At 43.5% G+C, this 20,271-nt stretch overlaps 2 protein-coding genes across 2 annotated transcripts; both read left to right on the forward strand.

Moving 5' to 3' along the window:
• Window positions 1-257: 257 nt before the first annotated feature.
• On the forward strand, window positions 258-16,504 carry LOC109944384 (uncharacterized). The gene is made up of 16 exons (XM_035965442.1): window positions 258-420; window positions 502-517; window positions 599-822; window positions 1,133-1,211; window positions 1,421-2,836; window positions 2,912-3,005; window positions 3,132-3,225; window positions 7,982-8,182; window positions 12,749-12,793; window positions 12,874-12,924; window positions 13,006-13,112; window positions 13,868-13,916; window positions 14,262-14,321; window positions 15,680-15,752; window positions 15,904-15,989; window positions 16,081-16,504. The coding sequence occupies exons 3-16, from the start codon at window positions 640-642 to the stop codon at window positions 16,267-16,269; spliced, it is 2,727 nt and encodes a 908-aa protein (XP_035821335.1). The 5' UTR covers window positions 258-420; window positions 502-517; window positions 599-639; the 3' UTR covers window positions 16,270-16,504.
• Window positions 5,794-7,074, forward strand: LOC118476412 (uncharacterized). The gene is made up of 2 exons (XM_035965443.1): window positions 5,794-6,679; window positions 6,787-7,074. The coding sequence occupies exons 1-2, from the start codon at window positions 5,839-5,841 to the stop codon at window positions 6,831-6,833; spliced, it is 888 nt and encodes a 295-aa protein (XP_035821336.1). The 5' UTR covers window positions 5,794-5,838; the 3' UTR covers window positions 6,834-7,074.
• Window positions 16,505-20,271: the final 3,767 nt, after the last annotated feature.

Below are 20,271 nucleotides of genomic sequence, written 5' to 3' on the forward strand. Positions count from 1 at the left end.
ATTTGAAGGACACACTTCTTCACATGATGTAGTTCTCTTTTCTCACTAAAAAGATATTATACAGCTACATATCAATCAAATAATATATTGAGCAATTCTCCAGATATTATTTGATTGATATGTAGCTGTATAATATCTTTTTAGTGAGAAAAGAGAACTACATCATGTGAAGAAGTGTGTCCTTCAAATTGCGCTTATTCATCCACAGATTTACTTTTATGTCACATATTGACATGCCTGTTTCATTAACGCAGCGAAGATGAGCTGCTATACACAGAAATTTCTTCATCCCCTTTGCCTCTTATATCAAAAACTTTTGGGGATGATATCTCCAGATGTCTCCATGAGATAACTGCCTCTGACCAGGTCTGGACTCTTTCAGGTCACATATCTGGGCCTGCAGATGTGTTTTGTACGAAGGTAAAATCGTTGTTTAAGCTATTTCCTGTTGAAGCTAAAGTTTGATGATGTGTTTTCAGCTAGTTCAATTCTCCTTTTCAGGATGCCCAATACTTGTGTATCCTCCTCGCCAACCCACTGTTATATACTTGCTATTTGCTATCTTCAAATTCTTGGAGACATCCTTGACTTTTCAAAGATATCAACTCAAGATTTGTGAATAGGAACCCAATTCATAATATGCTTAATAATCTGGCATCTAGTTTTCGATCTCCCATTACAAGGGGGTATGCAGAAATTGATGTTCAGAGCAGGAAGAGGCAGAAGGCTGATATCTACCCTGCTTTTATACTAAACTTTTACTGCCCTAGATCCACCTACGATCTACATTTTGAGCCTACAAAAACCATTGTGGAATTCAAGGTGATTCACTAAAGTTCTATGATTTTGACTTTCCTTGTTTATAGTAAGCTTCATTTGTATCTAATGCTTAGTTTAGCCACCTCTTCTACAACCCAGAGCTTCTCCTAATTATTAAAATAGGTGGTTCTCTTGTCGGTTTCTATTTTTTTGTTGTTAAAAAATGTAGCTAATGTTCCTGTTTGGGTAGGACTGTGTCTTAGGCAAAATTTCTTTGTGCCCATTTGGAAACATGGCATTACAATGTTTCTTCTCTTAATGGTTTACTCCCTGTAGCTGGCTAATTATTCTCTGTTGTTTTTTCCACTTCTAGGATTGGCGAACTGTCTTGCTTTTCTTTGAGCAATCTGTCACAAACTACTGGAAGAAGCATCAACTGCAATCACCAAAAGGTTAGATAATGTGACCTCAATGTTCTTTGCTTATGTCTTGTGAAACGAACATTTATTGGTGTGAATGCATTATAACCTTTTCTTGGCAAATGGAGTTTGTGCTGATTGTACCCATGTGCCTCAGAAAAATCATGGTTGGTGATTTGTTGAACAGACTTCAGTTTTGTATCTTTTTATCTGTTAGCTTTTCTCATACGGTGCTATTGCAGTGAAATTGAATAAGGGCCTCCTGAAGGATCATAATGTGCAGAACGAAAAAGAGTATGCTCACTTCGAAAGCACTCAGCAGACGAATGCAGTCAAAGACACCAACAGTGATATGAGTTCCACAAGAGCAACAAGAAATTCACACTGCTTTTCTTTTGTTATGGAGCCATCCATTCAGAATGTCTGTTTCTCTGGAAGGATCACTAATTCATGCCGCCCGGATGACAATGTTGCCAGTATTGATTACAAGTTAGGGTATAAGCAAATGCATTATCCTGAAAATGGCAGTTATAAGTGGTTAGACGATGGCCCTTCCCATTTAAATGATGATATCTCAAGTGTTAACCCAACTTGTTGGAAAAGGCAAAGGACTGAAGGTATATTCCATGAGTATGCATATTCTGGTAATCTTGTAATGCTGGAAGATGTGCCAACTGAAGGTTATTTTGCTCACGAACAAGAGACTGAGCTGATTGGTCCAGAAGTTGAAATACCAGAATCTTGCTTCAGGGCTCTCAATAAGCCAAATGGAATGACGCCCGATTTTGTGCAAAATAAAACCAACTTGAAGGCACAAACCTCAGGCTGGGATGGATTATATGACAAGTTTGAAAAGTTAAATGGGGATTGCTTACTCGATAATGGATTTTATCATGATGGTGGTAGCACTTCCAAGGGCACCTGTCGAGTTTTGAGAAAGTCCAGCACCAGTAAGAAGTTGGGGACTGCAGCTGGATGTGTTGAAGGGCTAGAGGCTGATGCTATTAACCAGATGAATTTCCCTGATATTCATGCTCTATGGAACAGTGACTTGATAGATAGGTCGTCCTTCAAGGATACTTTAAATCATTTTTCTCACCCATCCTTGTTGGCTGATACACCTTGCAGTCATCCAAGGACCTTGCACACCCTTAACAGGACATCAGATAAATGCTTTCGTTCTTGGAACTATGAAAACATTGACAGCAATGTTAGATTTAGCAATGATTCATCTATTATATTTGAAGGAACTAAAAATTTTGATAACTTTAACAATGAAATACAGTCGCTTAATTACTTCAATGATAAGTGTGGTTCAACCGACCAGCTTGGTTTTGAAGAAGACCTGACAACTTGGAAATCAAAATTTGACATGAGGTTGTCAGTCAATATTTCTCCTGAGACAGCAGGTGATAATGGTTGTCATTTGAATGTTCCTTCTTTGAATATTGCAAATGACAACCTGTTTACTCAAGATCTGTTGAATCAACACAACTCTGGACTAAATCAGAGACTCAGGACTTCGAAGTGTAGTAGATTTAGAAGTCATTCTGCTCCACCATTTTATAGAGGGAAACTGAAATTCTCTAGATTAAATGTGCCACTGAGCAAACCAAGCACAGATAGCGATAAAGATATCTGCGTCAATAACCCGGAAGGTATATCCAAACTTTGGCCCTTTTTGAATTGCTTTTTTATAAGAACTAACATTACACATTTCTAATCAAATTCAGACAATGCACCTGGACCTGTGGATATCCCATGTATTAGTTCAACCCAGCCTATTCCTGAGACTGATAGCAGTGAATTTCCAGACCTAAATTTTAGGTATACTCATCTTGCCTAGTTTCCTGGATATACATTCAATACTTGAACATATCTTTCTAAGCTCGTTACTATACACTCATTTGGGAAAATATCTTTGTAAGCCCGTTACCTTCAATACTTGAACAGTTCTGTGAAAATGTCTGAAGTTGCATGTTCTGATGAGATCGAGGACTCCACTGCTCAAATAACTAAATGGCAAGATGACCCTGTCCAGCATACAGTTAAGCATGCATTTGAGTTTGGGATACTTGTTAGAAAATACTGGTGCTTAGGATCGTTTCCTAAGTCCCTAGAATACCAATCCGTGTCTAAAGTATCTCGATGATGAGTAGATCTATTCTACTGAGGGATACATGTATACATACCGTCGTTGTTGTTCCTAGCCATCATTGCGGCGGCGTCTTGCAGCGAAGACCCGCCTCCTCCTTCCTGTCGATCTCCCTGCTGGTGTCGAGGAGATTGGTTCCCGTCGTTGATCGGTGGTGGATCAGCTCCTCCAATGTTGCCTACAGGGGGAATCTCAGATCCCGATGGGATAACGGGGATCTGAGACATAGTCACAGCGATTCCAGTCACTCCGAGCGCCTAGGGGATCGGTTCCTCTCAAAGTGTCGATTAGGGTTTGTGATCGAGCGATTAGCGTTGGCTAAACCCGTCGGCCCCCTTAATCTATTTATATGGCGTCGTGTGACCGGGGGCTGCAACCAACGGTTAGGATAGCCCCCCCGATCAGGGGCGCGGTTAGACGGTTAGGATTAACCCTACCCCGGTTACTGTTAACCGGCTAGTGTAGAGGACACATCCTAACAATCTCCCCTTTGTTCTCTACATATCTCACACTCAAACTTTTATTAATTCCGTCCTTTAACAAGTTTACACATAGAGACCAATGCGTGACAATGATCTATTAAGTATCACCGCACTCATTGACTACAACATGCTCCCCTGCTTCAGAACGAAAGATTTTACTAGGTTGCAATCTGTAGCCCCTGTGATTCTAGATCATAGGTACTCCCTTAATCCCATGCCGGCTGCGTGCTTACTAAACACGCTGGGTGGAAGACCTTTTGTGAGCGGATCCGCAAGCATCTGATGGGTTCTTATATGCTCAACTTGAATGGTGTGATCCAGAATCTTCTCCTTAACAATATAACACTTAATGTCAATGTACTTGGCGGAGCCACTTGACTTATTGTTATGGGAGAAAAATACCGCTGGCTCGTTGTCGCAGTAAATTCTCAGTGGTCGCTCTATGCTATCAACCACTCTTAATCCGGGTACGAATTTCTTTATCCATATCGCCTGTCCAGTTGCCTCATACGTAGCTACAAACTCAGCGTGCATTGTCGACGATGCTCTCGCTGTCTGTTTGCAACTCTTCCAAGAAATAGCTCCCCCAGAGAGCATAAAGACATACCCTGAAGTGGACTTCAGTGTATCTCTACACCCTCCCCAGTCGGCATCTGCATAGCCAACTATTTGTAGGGAATTAGATCTTCTGTACGTAAGCATGAGACCTTTAGTACCTTGAAGGTACCTTAGAGCCTTCTTGACTGCTTTCCAGTGTTCTATGCCTGGATTCTTCTGATAGCGTCCAAGCATCCCGGTGGTAAAAGCTAAGTCAGGGCGAGTACATACTTGAGCATACATAATGCTTCCGATAGCTGAAGCATATGGTACTGACTTCATCTTGTTTTTCAAAAGGTTAAAGACAGCGACCAACTCTGGTGAAGGAAAAGACCTGCCCGCGCAAGGCCAGGGAACTAGCGCCAGATTCAAGAACAAGAAATAAATAAAAAAAACAGAAAGAGAGAAAGATAACTAGCGGTCAGATGCTAGAAAGAAAGAAAAACAGAAACAAAGGAGACGGGGCGAACGGCCAAAAGGAACAGGGAGAAAAGGATAGCTCGGTCGGCTCAAGCTCCTGGAGACCGGTTCTTGGGTGAGCGGTCTGGAACTTAGAAACAGAGATTAGAAAGGGCATGAACAGAAACAGAGAAAGGATGTGAAGGGCGCAGTCGGCCACACTTCCTGCGGTCGGCCAGGAGTTCTTGGCGGCTGCCTGTTGGAGCGGCAGGAGAAGTAGGAGAGAAAATGAATTAGGGTTTACTGCCTCTCCGACAATCTCGGTATTTATAAACCTAGCTACAGTAGCTCGTGCATTCCTGGCCGTTGATTTAATCCAAGGACACAGAATTAGCCTGGAAGCACCCACCTGCGCGTGGGCCAGAACGGCGGCCCAGGCCCAGGTTGCGGCCTGGGCGCGCGCCTCTCCCTCCCACCAGCTCGGCTGGGCCAAATGGCCAGAAAAGAAATTTTTTTTTTCCAGCGATTTTTTTTTATCCTGGAAATCAGAATTAGTAAAAGAAAAAAAAAATAAATTAGAAAAATAGCTAGAAAATTCAGAAAAGTACAGAAATATTTTTTCCAGTTATAGAAAATTTCAGAGATATTTTTGGACTATTTTATTCCGCTGCGTACTTTGGTACTTTTATTTATATTTTATGCAATTTTTTTTCAATTAATTATGAAACCAACGTGGATTAATTATTGTTTAAATTGCATAGAATTCAGAAATTTTTTTGTGGTGATTGAATATTTTGACCAACGTTGAATATTGTTACCACAAATTTAATACAAGTTTATGTTTTCTAAATCATCCAACGATGGTTTAGAAATTTTGTGATCAGAAATTTTCATAGATATGGCATGGTTATTATTTGACCAACGTTGAATATTTAATTCATGCATGTTCTATGATTCAGTATTCAGTATTCATTTCAGATGTCCTAAATATTTTCTGTTTTAATTTTGCAAAGGTGCTCATACCGCCATGCTGATTAGCCAGATTGCTCAGATGAAACCGCTAGATGGTAGTAATTACCATTCTTGGCGGGAGGATATAGACATGATAACCACAGTGGGTGAGATAGATTACGCACTGAGGTTTGATAAACCAGTTGAGCCCACAGTGGGCACTCCCAACTATGACCACAGGTGGATGCAATACAGCATCGACAAGGTCAAGTGGGAGAGATCAAATGACAAATGTATGATTATTCTTAAGAGGAGCATCAAGGAGCCTCTTAAGAGTTCCATACCAGAGTGCGAGACTGCCAAAGAATACCTTGAGAGGGTAGCCTCTCATCACCAAGGGTCTTCTAAGGCTTATGCTTGCTCTCTAATGACAGAATTTGTCAATGCAAAATACGATGGAAATGGTGTCAGACCATTCATTCAGAAAATGATATCCATCGTAGCTAAGATAAACAAGTACCTCGGGTCTCCTTTACACGAGGAATTTGTAGTATTTATGATAATGAAGTCTCTGCCCAAGGAGTTTGAGACTTTTCACATACAGTACAACACTAGTGTCACTGATAAGTGGAATATAGACCAACTCTTGGCACAGTGTGTCCAGGAGGAAGAGAGGTTAAAGCAGACTGGAGACTCTATCAACCTCATCAAAGGCAATATCCCCAGACAGAACAAGAACTCAAAGAAAAAGTTCAAGAAGCAAGGTAAACAGAATAACCAGGCTTCGTCGAGCAATAATAATCAACCAAGACAAGGAGGCAGTTTCTCAGTTCCCCCTGATACCTGCCTCTATTGCAAGAAGACAGGTCATTACAAGAGAAAGTGTCCTGAATTCCTGCAGTATCTACTAGAGAGTGGTAAGGACCAAGTTACTTTTGTAAATGAGTCTTTATACTTAGAATATCCCAGTTATTCTTGGTGGATTGACTCAGGTGCAACTGTTCATGTTGCAAACTCTCTACAGGGACTCCGTACAAGCCAAAGGCTCCCAAAGGGCCGAAGAACAATTAGAGTGGCAAATGGAGTTGAAGCAGCAGTCGAGGCCATTGGAGATATACATCTTAAATTAGTTAATGGTTTTGTACTGTTGTTGAGAGACGTACTTTATGTACCTTCCTTACGAAGGAACCTTATTTCGGTTTCTAGATTAGATGATCAACACATTCATTGCCATTTTGGTGATAGACAGTGTGTCATTCAGTTTGATAATAAAGATGTTGGTCTCGCCATCCGACGAGATATGCTTTATTTACTTTCGCAAAGTGATGTTGTTAATGTATTAGATATACCAGAAAATGATCCAGCCAACAGTGGCAGGAAAAGAAAACGAAGTGATGGAGAAACCTCGTCGAAATTATGGCACTATCGTTTGGGCCATATTTCGAGGGGGAGAATAGAAAGTCTTGTTAAGGAACAGATTCTCCATCCCCTAGATTTCACAGACTTAGAGCAATGCAGAGATTGCATTAAGGGTAAATTCGCGAAGCAGATTAAGAAATATGCTAAGCATAGTACGAGAGTGTTAGAAAATACTGGTGCTTAGGATCGTTTCCTAAGTCCCTAGAATACCAATCCGTGTCTAAAGTATCTCGATGATGAGTAGATCTATTCTACTGAGGGATACATGTATACATACCGTCGTTGTTGTTCCTAGCCATCATTGCGGCGGCGTCTTGCAGCGAAGACCCGCCTCCTCCTTCCTGTCGATCTCCCTGCTGGTGTCGAGGAGATTGGTTCCCGTCGTTGATCGGCGGTGGATCAGCTCCTCCAATGTTGCCTACAGGGGGAATCTCAGATCCCGATGGGATAACGGGGATCTGAGACATAGTCACAGCGATTCCAGTCACTCCGAGCGCCTAGGGGATCGGTTCCTCTCAAAGTGTCGATTAGGGTTTGTGATCGAGCGATTAGCGTTGGCTAAACCCGTCGGCCCCCTTAATCTATTTATATGGCGTCGTGTGACCGGGGGCTGCAACCAACGGTTAGGATAGCCCCCCCGATCAGGGGCGCGGTTAGACGGTTAGGATTAACCCTACCCCGGTTACTGTTAACCGGCTAGTGTAGAGGACACATCCTAACAATACTAACATAGAGAAATTCCATACGTCCTTGTTACTATGCGTCTTGTTATCTTCTTAGTGGTTTACCTCCCTTTGTAGGCTTTGAACTTGCCACATGGTCCTTTTGGATGCTATGATGATATACTTAGCATTTCTTCTGGGGCCTTACATCTCTCTTGTAGCTCGCTAATTCCTGAATGCGTTGACAAGAACTGCTTTGAGGAGGCAAGGGTTTTGTTGCAGCTGGACAAGAAATTTATTCCCGTCATATCTGGGGAAACTATCCTCCTTGTCGATCAGGTTCAAGTTTTCTCATTTAGCAAGGGACCAGGTTCATAATTGATACCGTAATTTTTTAGGGCTTTGAAAACATTGTCTAGCATATTATATATTCCTGTTATTTTTTGGAATAAGGCAGGTCTAGTGCAATGGTGACAGCTGTCTCACTTAGTCATCATGTTGCAGCCTCTCCATATTTGCAGGGTGTTACTAACCTTAAACTAAGAGATGAATATCATTTGGTCGTAGGGACTATAGTATATATAGAGGCCAGCAGTCCTTAGTAATAGGATGGGCTTAATGGGCCTTAACACCCCCTCAAACTCAAGGTGGAAGTGGGAGATTTGAAGCGTTGAGTTTGATCAAGTGAAAGTGATGTTGTGCTTTGCTTTGGGCTTTGGTGAAGAAATCAGCTAATTGAGATTCTGAAGGCACATATTGAAGATCAATAGTCTTTTGATGACAATGAGACCGAGTGGATGATGCATCAACACCAATATGTTTAGTAAGTTCATGCTTGACAGGATTCTGGGAAATCTATATAGCACCCATGTTATCACATAAAAGAGGTGGAGTGTCACAAGAGACACCAAGATCTGCCAATAGCCATCACAGCCAAATAATTTCTGCTTCATTACTAGATCGACAGATGGTTCTTTGCTTCTTGGATTTCCATGCAATAGGAGAAGATCCAAGAAGAATACACTAACCAGTAATAGAACGTCGTTCAGCGGGATCACTAGCCCAAGTGGCATTAGAGTAAGCATGAAGCTGTAGAGGGCTATCAACATAAAGTAAACATCTTGATCTTGTCCTTCGTAAATATCGCATCACACTAAGTAAATGACCATAATGAACTGAGGTCGGGGCAGATACAACTGACTCAAAATATGAACACCATGAGCAATATCAGGTCTGGTGATTGTTAGGTGAACAAGACTGCCCACAATATGTCGATAGTGAGATGAATCCTCTAGAGGTGCCCCATCAGTCGAACGAAGTTGCAAGGGAATATCCATCGGTGTCACAGCGGTGCGTATATCAATAACTCCAGAACGATCAAGAAGATCTTGGATGTATTTGGACTGTTAGAATGAGAGAAACCCTAAACCTAACCAGGATTGGGAGATGAATTAATAATAGAGGTAGTTGGGCCTAGGCCCGTTACAAAGACAACACCCGCATATTGTACTTGGCACATCTACCCCCCCCCCAGTCGAAACTCTAGCCACGAAGGTGTTGAGACTGGACCGAAACTCCTCAAACACCATCATAGGGAGGCCCTTGGTGAATACGTCTGCGAACTGAGAAGTAGTCGTGACATGAAGAACTCTCACATCTCCAATGGCGACACGCTCGCGGACGAAGTGGAGGTCAAGCTCGACATGTTTCGTGCGCTGGTGCTGGACGGGGTTGGTGGAGAGGTACACGACGTTGATGTTGTCGCAATAGACAAGAGTGCGTTGTGTCAGCATACTGTGGAGCTCCTGAAGCAGCTGACGAAGCCACGCCGCCTCGGCTACGCCGTTAGCCACAACGCGGTACTTGGCCTCGATGCTGGAGTGGTAAACGACCTGCTGCCGCTTCGAGGACCACGAGACAAGGCTGTCGCCGAGGAACACAGCGTAGCCTGAGGTGGATCGGTGCATGTCAGGGCAGTCGACCTAGTCGACGTCGGTGTAGACGAGGTTGGTGGTCGCAAATCGTCAAAGGAGGTCGAAGTCGATGGTGCCCTGGAGATACCGCACGATCCGCTTCATAGCGGTGAGATGTGGTTCTCACGGGGCGTGTATATGGAGGCACATGTGCTGGACGACGTAGGCGATGTCGGGCCGGGTGAAGATGAGGTACTGCAGGGCCCCGGCAAGACTCCAGTAGCCGGTGGGATCGACCACTGGGGGGCTGTCATCGAAGGAGGCCTTGCCCTGAGTGTCTACCGGAGTCGTGCAAGGTTTAGAGTCGGCCATGTCAGCACGCTCGAGGATGTCAACAATGTACTGGTGCTGGTGGAGAAACAAGCCCTGGGACCGGCGCTCCACGATGATCCTTAGGAAGTGGTTGTGGTACAGCTCACCTAGGTCCTTCATCACAAACTCCTGCTAGAGCGAGGAGATGATGCGCCTCAGGAGTTCAAAGGAGGAGGTCGTGAGGACGATGTCGAGGTAGAGGAGGAGGTACGCCGTATCTAGGCCATGACGGAAGCGATAGTACCAAGCTCGGGTAGTCTACTTGAGGCCGTAGAGGGACTGGTTGAGGTTGTAGACCATGTCGGGGTGAGCCGGCTCCACAAAATCGACCGACTGAGTGCAATACATTGTCTTCATTAGAGTGCCATGGATGAAAGCGTTCTTGAAGTCAAGTTGATGTACTGTCCAGGCTCATGAGAGAGCTAGAGTTAGAACAGTCCGGATGGTAGTAGGCTTCACCACGGGGCTAAAGGTCTCGTTATAGTCCACCCTGGGACGTTGGGTGAAGCCCCGCAGGACCCAACGAGTCTTGTATCGGTCCGAGGAGCCATCCGCCTTCAGCTTCTGCTTGAAGATACATTTCCGTATGACCACATTGGCCCCAGAAGGGTGTGGCACTAGGTCCTAGGTGTGGTTTGCCTGTAAGGCCTCGTACTCCATGGCGTGTGGCGGTCGACATGCTAAAGGACACCATCGGTTCGCTGGGTAACCATCGGGTGGACGTGTTCGGGGTGCCGGTGGAGGGCAATAGGGTTATACACCGGTGGATCGATGCTAGAGGCAGTCGATGCATTGGCCTGACCACGCCGTTGGTAGACGTGAACGGGATCTGCGAAGCGTGACGAGGTCACCTCGGTGGACGACGTGGGGTCGTGCGTGGCAAGCGAGGTCGATGGAGCCGCGCGAGGCGCAGGCGAGATCGACAGAGCCGTGTGAGGCGCGAGCGGGGTAGAGTCTTGTGCGGGGAGGGTTCAGCCGAGTCCTAGGTGAACGCATCTGTCTCGGTCGCCAGGGGCGGGCCCAGGGGGATTTCATGGGTATTCATTGAATACCCAAGTTTTTGGTGATCTGTAGTAATTTATCAATAATGTATTACACAAAATAGCGTTAAAGCACTAATTTCTTTAATCTTTTAAACTTTTGAATACCCAATCTCAAATGTCTGGGCCCGCTTCTGTCGGTCGCGAGAAGGAAGACACATTTGTCTCAGCGGTCCCACTCATCAGTGCCTGCCTCTACGGTGAGCGCGGGTGTGGCTAACTCGCGGGTGGTGAACGAGCAGCTGAGGCGCAGCCCCGTGAGTCAGTGAAACAAGAAGCGTGGGCCGTGCGAGGAGAGAAGGGATGGGCCACGACCAGGGAATGGAGTAGGACTGGGCAAGGAAAAGAAAGGGGCTGAGAGATATTGTGTTGTTGTTTTCTTTTCCATTTCAATTTCAAATGTCAAACTCAATTCAAACCAGATTCAGATTTCAAACTGCTAAATTTCAAACTCTGCTAAATGCAACAATCAAAAATCTAGCATGCCATGCAGGTTTTCACTTTATTTATTTATTATTCTATTCATTTAGATAAATGCTTCTAAATATATGATTCAGAAAAGAATAATTATTTCAAATAAATTTTGGAGGATCTTTCTATTTATTTTCTGTTTTCCATTTTTGAGTTTCAAATTTTATCTTCAGTTTAAAATTCAAACCTAAATTTGAACTATCCAAAATTTAATATGACCGGTTAACTATTTTAGGAAAATAGTTTTAAAGGTAAGACAATCCTTGTCAACAGACATTTTAATTAAAAAAAAATGGAGAATTTTTTTTTCTAAATCCCAAAATAGAGTTTTGGGGTGTTACAGACTATATCTAGACACTTTTTCTTTTCACTCTTTACAACTTCTGGTTTATTGTAATGCTATCTGGGCTAGTGATTCCTCTGATCATCGATCCCTTTCTGTCTAATGGCGTTTTCTTGGTGGTTCTCTCATTGCTTGAAAGACTAAGAAGTGGGTCACATTTTCTCATTCGAGTGTAGAGGCTGAGTTGCATGCTATGGCTCTTGTGGCTACGTAGGTTACTTATGGTGATTGCTTGAGTATTTTGGTGTTTCTGTTTAAGCCAACTCCTCTTTTATCTGACAGTACATGTGCTATTAGTATTGTTCGTGATCTAGTCAAGTATGATCTTACACGCGTGCACATATTCAAGATGATATGATTGATTTTTGCTATGTGTCTTTAGAGCTTTTGTTGGCCGATTTCTTCACGAATGCACAAATCTTGAGTTTGAGGGGGTGTTAGATGTCAATGCATGTGTCCTTATTATATTTGATCTCATATATAGAGCCCTTGTTAGACGTCTATGCTAGGCATGTGTCCTTTCTATATTCGGTCTCATATATATAGTCTTTGCTCTAAACTATCTTGTATTGGTGTATATATTTGGACTTAGTGCCCTCATATTAAATATAGTGCAATTCTCAACAGTTTTAACTATTTATAGGGAAATACTTAGCATTTTGATATCTTTAAGTGCACAATAGTTTCTAAATATGAAATTCTGATGAAATAGTTTTATTTTCAAAAAAGATTTAACAAGTTATGTCCTTTTTACTGTTGTGTACAGCATGCAGCTGATGAAAGGATACGTTTAGAGGAGCTCCGTAGCAAGGTTGTTGATAGTACATTGACCAGAACAGCTATTCAACATTGTTTACCCTTTTCATACTCATGCACTGATGTGATCTGCAGGTTTTATCAGAAGGACATGGAGTTAGTTACTTGGACTCTGAGGAGGAATTGGTATGTGGTATAACATTCATGAACTTATTTCAATACTAATATGTGGCACTCAATATTTTATTCACCCCAATTTTTTTTCAGTCTCTCCCTGAGACTGGGTTTCAACTGTTCCAGAAGTATGCTGAGCAGATTCAGAAATGGGGCTGGATCATCAGCGGCGGGAGCAATTCATCTGAATCATTCAAAAAGTAGGTGCTTCCGTGCTTGACTAAGGCCCTGTTTCAATCCCGTGAGATAAACTTTAGCAGCTTTTTTTAGCCACTTTTAGCCATTTATAATCTAAACATGAGAGCTAATGGTGATAATTGAAACTAAACTTTAGCACTTCAATTTATATAGCTAAAGTTTAGCCGGAAGCTAAAGTTTATCCCGTGAGATTGAAACGGGGCCTAACATAACAAGTGGTTTTTGGGGGACTTTTTTTATTTTCTTTGGGGGCTCTATTAATGAGGTTTTGCATGTGTTATGATTGTCCTTTTTTCTCTTTGAAGGCAAGCTGTGTCCTTTATTAAGACATTCCAAATCCTTTTTTCTAAAAAAAATCTAGGACTTCCTGTTCTTTTAAGTTTTGCTAGTCCATCAATGTTAACAGTACCTGAGAATGATTTGTTCACATGGTATATAACTTGCCTGAAGAATTTCTTGAATGAAGTGTTAAGTTTGTCTTGTTAGTGGAAGGAATTTAGCTTAGCTCGGTTGGTGAAAGGTGTGGTTGTACACTGATTGGTGTCCTCTCTAGTCTCTACCTTAAACTTAAGTTTCTGTCTTCCCATTGATCCAAAAAAACTATTTCCTCCTTTATTGTTTAACTTGTTTCTCTTTTTTCATTATTATGGATTGCTTCATCATTCTCTGACTATTCTTTAAGTGCGGAAGTCATTCACCTCATCTATATAGATCAAATATACTACTATCATTTGATCATTTATTTTGTATGTTTTAGGAACATGAACATTCTGAAGAGACAAGTCCGTCTTGTCACTCTTGTTGCTGTAAGGAACACCCTTCTGTCTCTACCATTCAACATGTTTGAAATTGCTGATTGTATATATTTTGCTTAATCTGCTGGACATGGTGACTTTTCTGTCTATTATCAGTTTATGTGCATGATTTTCCCTAATCTGCTCAACATGATGGTCTATAGATTTGTATTTCTATTTATTATCTTTGTATGTTTTATAGTGACAAATAGACTATAAAACCCACTGCAACTTATTTAGTATCCATAAATTATGCATAGACTACTGGCAAGAACGAGTTGAAAAGGTTAACCCTGATCTGTAATATGCCAAATATTTGCAGAGATAAAAACTGTGATGTGCTTCTATGCTACACAGGTTCCATGTATTTTCGGTGTCAAATTGACTGGGAAAGATCTCATGGAGTTTATTTGGCAGGTAACTGCCACCATCTTATGATATACAACTTATACTTTTTACTAGAATATTCACGTCCACTTGCACAAAAAGTTCTACGAGAATCTCAATACTTCTGGAATGAAAATGCTATGTGGAGTATGTACTCTTTGGAAACATTGGAACCAATCTCTACTATATTTAAGTGTGAGTTTCGTTGTGCGCGTTTGCCCGCCTCCGAAACTCTCCCCTGCGTGCTCTGGCCCATCCCACCTCGCGCGCGCGAGGCGTCTGCCCAGAAAAATCGTCCCCATTCTGCCTCACGCACCAAGAAAAATTCCCGTGCAAAAAAATATGTGGGATGGAGATTTGGACCCTAGTGATCTAGTTTGTTACGCACAAAGCTACCATCTGCTAACAAATGCACCTTGTACTCATTTGTATTGTATAAAGGATTGATATTGTAATTATGTGTATACTAATAATTTCTCTGCAATATAAAGCACAAGTTTTAACTGTTGTCCCGCGTCACACTTCCCATTTAATGCATAAATAGAGTAAAATTGTGCATAAATCTGGATTTGAACCTTTGTTATTGGCTCCACATTCACACCCACCCATATTTTTATGCCTTATTAAAACAAAGGCTACTCGGCTAGACTTGGGGCAACAGTTAGACTCCGGATTTATATCGTGTTTGGCTTGGACCTCGGTCAGATATATGTGGTGTTTAGCTGGGGCCTCGGGGCTGCAGGAGCTCCTTAGTAGTCTTGCCCCCTAGGTGTCCCCTCAGCTAGACTTGTATCTGGGTTGTTCTGTTGTTATTTTATTTTATTTATTTTCTGAGTCTGTATTGGGTTGTTCTGTTGTTATTTTATTTTTTATTTCTGAGTCTGCATGGTATTTGAGGATACTTTCCTCGAGCTGTACTCGGTTTTTTCCTCTTCATGAAATGACACACAGTTCTCGATCATGATTCGAGAGAAAAAAACAGATCCTACTCATATAATATATAAAAATCATGGTAATGAACGAGCAACTGACTAGTGTGTCTTTAATGGCTTGGCACCTAGCTTAGCGACACCGGAGCCTTGCTGCTATCTGCTGTTGAGCTGTACCTCTGAATATGCTGGGACTCCGGGGCTTTACCTCTTGACAGCCCTAGTCTCCGATGGGTAGTGGTTAGCAGTTAGCAGTTTTTGTGGTGTTTGTTTCTATAATTGTCACGGGCGAGCATGTACTGTACATTCCTATATGTGTGGTTTATTCAGGGTTCTTTATCTTTTCTAGTTATATAATATAATGATACACAGCTCTCCTTCGATTAAAAAGGTTGTATTTGAAGATTTTGTTAGAGTTCATTTACCTCTAGTCATGGTACCTGTTACTGTTTCTTCCAGCTTGACGAGACTGATGGATCGTCAGATATGCCCCCAGCAGTTCTCCGTATTCTGAACTTCAAAGCATGCAGAGGTTACTACTTATCACCCCCCCCCCCCCCCCCCCCCCCCCCCCCCCTCTCTCTCTCTCTCTCTCTCTCTAATTGTCCATGGTGCAAGCATTTCTGTATATTTTCGCTTCGATAAAACATTGCTTTATGATGCTTCTTGGTGGCTTACTGTAGGAGCGATCATGTTTGGCGACCCCTTGCTACCATCTGAGTGCTGTCTGATTATTGAAGAACTGAAAGCAACATCTCTATGCTTCCAGGTAAGAAGATTGTTGAATCGTTGGTCCTTGCCTCTGCTGTTACTCTGTGTTACAGAGATGGAGATAAGCTTTACCGTCTTTGCTCTTGCAGTGTGCTCATGGTCGCCCAACCACTGTCCCCATCTTGAACATCGCATCCCTCCACGATGAGCTGGCGAGGCTCCAAATGCTGAGTGGAAGGAAGGCAGAGACCTGGCACGGCTTGGGGCACCATGAGCCCAGCCTTGAGCGTGCTCACATGCGCCTCGAACGACTGAGAAAGCTACGCCGAGGCCTGTAGCCATAGTGGTTTGAATCAGATAAAAGGGTGTGTGTTTCGTATAGTTTGTAGAGAAGCGAGTGAAATCTCAGTGTGCTCTATAATTGTACATATACTAGATATTCATTCATGACAAAGAGGTAAAACGGCGCCCATCACCGTCACCTGACAGGCGAGCGGGGTTTTCCACGGCATGTTGTAAAGTTTGTACATTCTGGTTGCCATGAAAATCTATGTAAAATTCAATTCAACCGTGCCAATGTGATTAGCTGAAGTTGAGATGGGTGTGATACATTCGAGCAAGTTTAAGCAGGCTTTATGATGTTGCTATGTCACATAACCGACTAGAAACCCATTCATATAATAACTCTATATAAACTATACATTTAATATTTGATTCATTTTTTCCTTTCATAAAGTTCTTTAAAGTTTGTAAGTAGTCCAAATTCAACCGGTTATTAGTGAATAGTCCGCTTTCTTTTTCTCTCTATTTTTTTCTTTCACACTATCATAAATTTGATATAACATCTCTTATAAGTATATCTACGTTGCCTTATTATACTTCTAAGTGAAGCCGCTGGACGTGTTTCCTCTAGCCAACACCACTACATCCACCGCCAATGGACGATTTTTAGCCAACACCATTACACCCACTGCCGATGGCCGATTATCCGGCTGCAACAATCTAAACAACTAGCTTTAATCTGAAGCAAACTGAAAATTATTGAGGACTGCCAACTATAAACAATATATGTTTGGTCTACCTGACTAAAGTTTAGTTCCTATCACATCAAATGTTTAAATAATAATTACGATTATTATATATAGAATAATTACGAGTATTATATATATATATATATATATATATATATATATATATCAAATGTTTAAAATGTTCAGATGGCGTCATTACTTTCAGCGATGCCTTTTCTGCAGCTGTGACACCTTAGCTCGAGCGGTTTGCAGAGCGTAGATTCGCGCTCTGGCGATTGGCGACGCCAAAAGATTCAACGAGTTGGCAACACTGCCACGTGTCAAAAACTAATACATCCCCTTAGATCATCCATGTTCGATGCGTCAAATCTAAAGAGATCCTTCGGTGTTCACGAAATCACGCGTCGCACCGGCAAATGCAGCGACAAGCCCGTTCAGTTCCAGATAGTATCTCCGCATCGATTGCTAGGGACCTACTCCTGACCTCCATTCCAACTTTCAAAGATAGAGAGGTATCTCATCCAGCGACACGGTTACATCAGGGTGAAAGGCAAGCAGTACAAATCACTATTACACATTGTAGGATGTACTGCCTGTTTGGTTTCTATACTATATTTACAAAACTAATTATATAGATAAAGACTAAACGACAAGATGGATCTATTAAACCTAATTAGTCTATAATTCATTCATACGGTGCTACAGTAAACATTTGCTAATCTATACTACCTATTAAGAGTGTAATAGTAGTCTGCCTCCTGCCGTTCTGCCGTTCTGCCATCCTGCAACCTCAACCGTCCATTCCATTGTTCTGCAATTTCAACCGTTCGATCACCAGCCGCTCGATCCCCCCACAGCCCGATCCCTGCCCCGGAGGTTGGAGATGCGAGGGATGGCCCCTGCCCCGGTGCCCCCCACCCCCGTTACCCTCGTTCGATCCTCTTCCTCCCCCGCAGTCTCCGATCCGCCCGGCTTCACCAAATCCACCCCTCCCCACGCAACAGCCACCGACCGTGTTCGCCGCCCCACCTCCCCGCCTGGCGTCCGTGTTGCTCGCCGCCCTGGAAGGGATGCGTCCACAAGAGGCAAGGTCGTGCCCCCGCCCGCCCCCGCGCAACTGCCGCCATCCATCTCCCTCTCTGCCCTGCGTCCGCGATGCTCGCCACGTCCGCCGCTCCCCGGTCCCCGGCGCTCGCTTCCCCGGCCATCGTGGCGGAGCCCCCCTCCCACCCTGTGTCGATGGCAAAGCTGTACGTGCAGGTGGTGCCGCCCCCGGATCTAAACAGGAAACTGAGTAGTTCATGTACCCCGAGGTCTGGACCGCCTACATCATCTTCTTTTGCTGGATCCTCGCCCTCTCCGTCTTTGGGTGCGCCCCCAACATTGGCATGGACGCTCGTCAACCTTGGCCACTTTGCAGTACGTACAACGGCATTCTCTCGCTCCTTGCTTGTCTTACTGTCTGCCATGTTACTTGCTCCCCTTGCTATCGTTGGTTCGTTCGTGTGCAGAGGCTGGAATGGGGTTTCAGCTGTTCCTATTAATGTTAGCATGAGGAGCATCTTACTGAAGCGGCTCCATGTTTGGTTGTCTACATCATGAGGGATTGAGGGCTAAGTTCTGATGCTTGTGTTGGATGGGATTACATACCTTTACACTTACATGCATTTCACCTATTTTGGCACGTTAATAACTTTGGGATTTCTAAACTATTAAACATTAATTCGAGGTTATGCATTAATGAAGATAATTTAGGTACATGTTTTCTTAGGCCAATTACAAACAAATAATGTTGGGGTGCATAATAGTGACTTTATCAGTAGTCAGGTCTGTTCGCATTGTCTCAACAGCTAATAGTTCCACAAATGATTTGGCAGGAACAGAGTGTGTATTGCCATCCTATGGTCCTTTCAAGTTTCAGCTATTGATCTTTTTGTGTTAGGTACCTTAGTTCAGACCTCAGCATGATCCACCCTCCTGACGGGATAGAATTGGTGGGACAAGAGGTCCAAATTTCCCTTTCCCCCTTCTTCCCTATGAACCAAGCAACGGGTGAGCTTTCCATCCCTATGTCTAGCCCCTCATATCCCATTATACAAACATCACCTAATTTTGGTTGCAAATCCTTTCTGTTTCTGTTTCTAATTTATTTTATTTGATCAACAGTAAGCACAATATCCTTTGTTTGTCTGCAGTATTAAAGTACACAAGTGCATAAGCGACTAGATTTGGAGTGGTAAAGACGAGAATCAAAGAGCTGGTGGATTAGAGGTGTAGGAAGATGTATCGTGGGGGCCTTGACCGCTTCGAGAAGGCACAAGCCTTGGAGCCCTTCTCAGTGAAGTCCAAGACAGGCACCAAGAAGGCACCTGCAGCTGCAGGAACAACTAAAGCACTGTCTCTATTGACGCTGCCACAAAATTCTAATTTTTTGCTAGGTTAGAATCTCCAAAGTCCGCAAAGGCACTAGCTCAAGGGTGGCTGGGCAAGATGGTGATGCTCCCGGGCATGTTGGGACACAGGTCGGTGGAGGGCAGTCGACGTGGCAACCTCCAGACTAGGCGATTGAGCCACGCTCAGGGGTCTACTATCTTGATGTGGTGAAAGATGGGGAGGTCTTTGATAGGATCAATCTACAAAAAATGAGGAATCTATTCGGGAGGCGGATTCTTGCTTCTGACTTCATGTTGGACCATCAGTCTATGTCGCGTCAGCATGCTGCTGTTATTCCACTCGGGAATGGAAGGTTAGAATCCTCAAGTTCGATCACTTGCAATTCTATTCTATGTTCTTATGTATCCCATGGTTAGTAAGGCACATTTATTTAGACTTTATTTATTCTATGAATGTCAAAATTTCTAGCATCTCACGATTAACTTTTTTTGTGAGTACCAACAGGCTAATAGATGTGCCTGCTTTTATAGTTTGACGTCTTCAAAATGTTGAGTTATCTCTTACATGTGCACTCTACAATAATAACAGATCAATTTTCTCCATCCGCGAATTGCGTCCGCTTCCCTGCTCTCCAAGGTTTTCTTCGCCCTCCGCTGAGATCCACAGATTCCCCATCCGCCCTCCACCGAGATCGGCATGGGCACGGGCGCGGAGCCCGGCGGCAAGGTGGCGCGCGGCGCCGGGCTGGGTGACCTCCCGGAGCTGTGCACCGTGGAGGTGCTGCTCCGCCTCGGCGCGCCGAACATATGCCGGCTCGCGCGGCTCAACCTCGCGTTCTGCGGCGCCGCGGACACGGACTTCGTGTGGGAGGCCAAGCTGCCTCTCCAAGGATCCGGACAACGTCCGCGAGATCGC

This window comes from Zea mays, chromosome 2, assembly GCF_902167145.1.
Source record: "Zea mays cultivar B73 chromosome 2, Zm-B73-REFERENCE-NAM-5.0, whole genome shotgun sequence".
Classification (NCBI taxonomy): Eukaryota; Viridiplantae; Streptophyta; class Magnoliopsida; order Poales; family Poaceae; genus Zea; species Zea mays.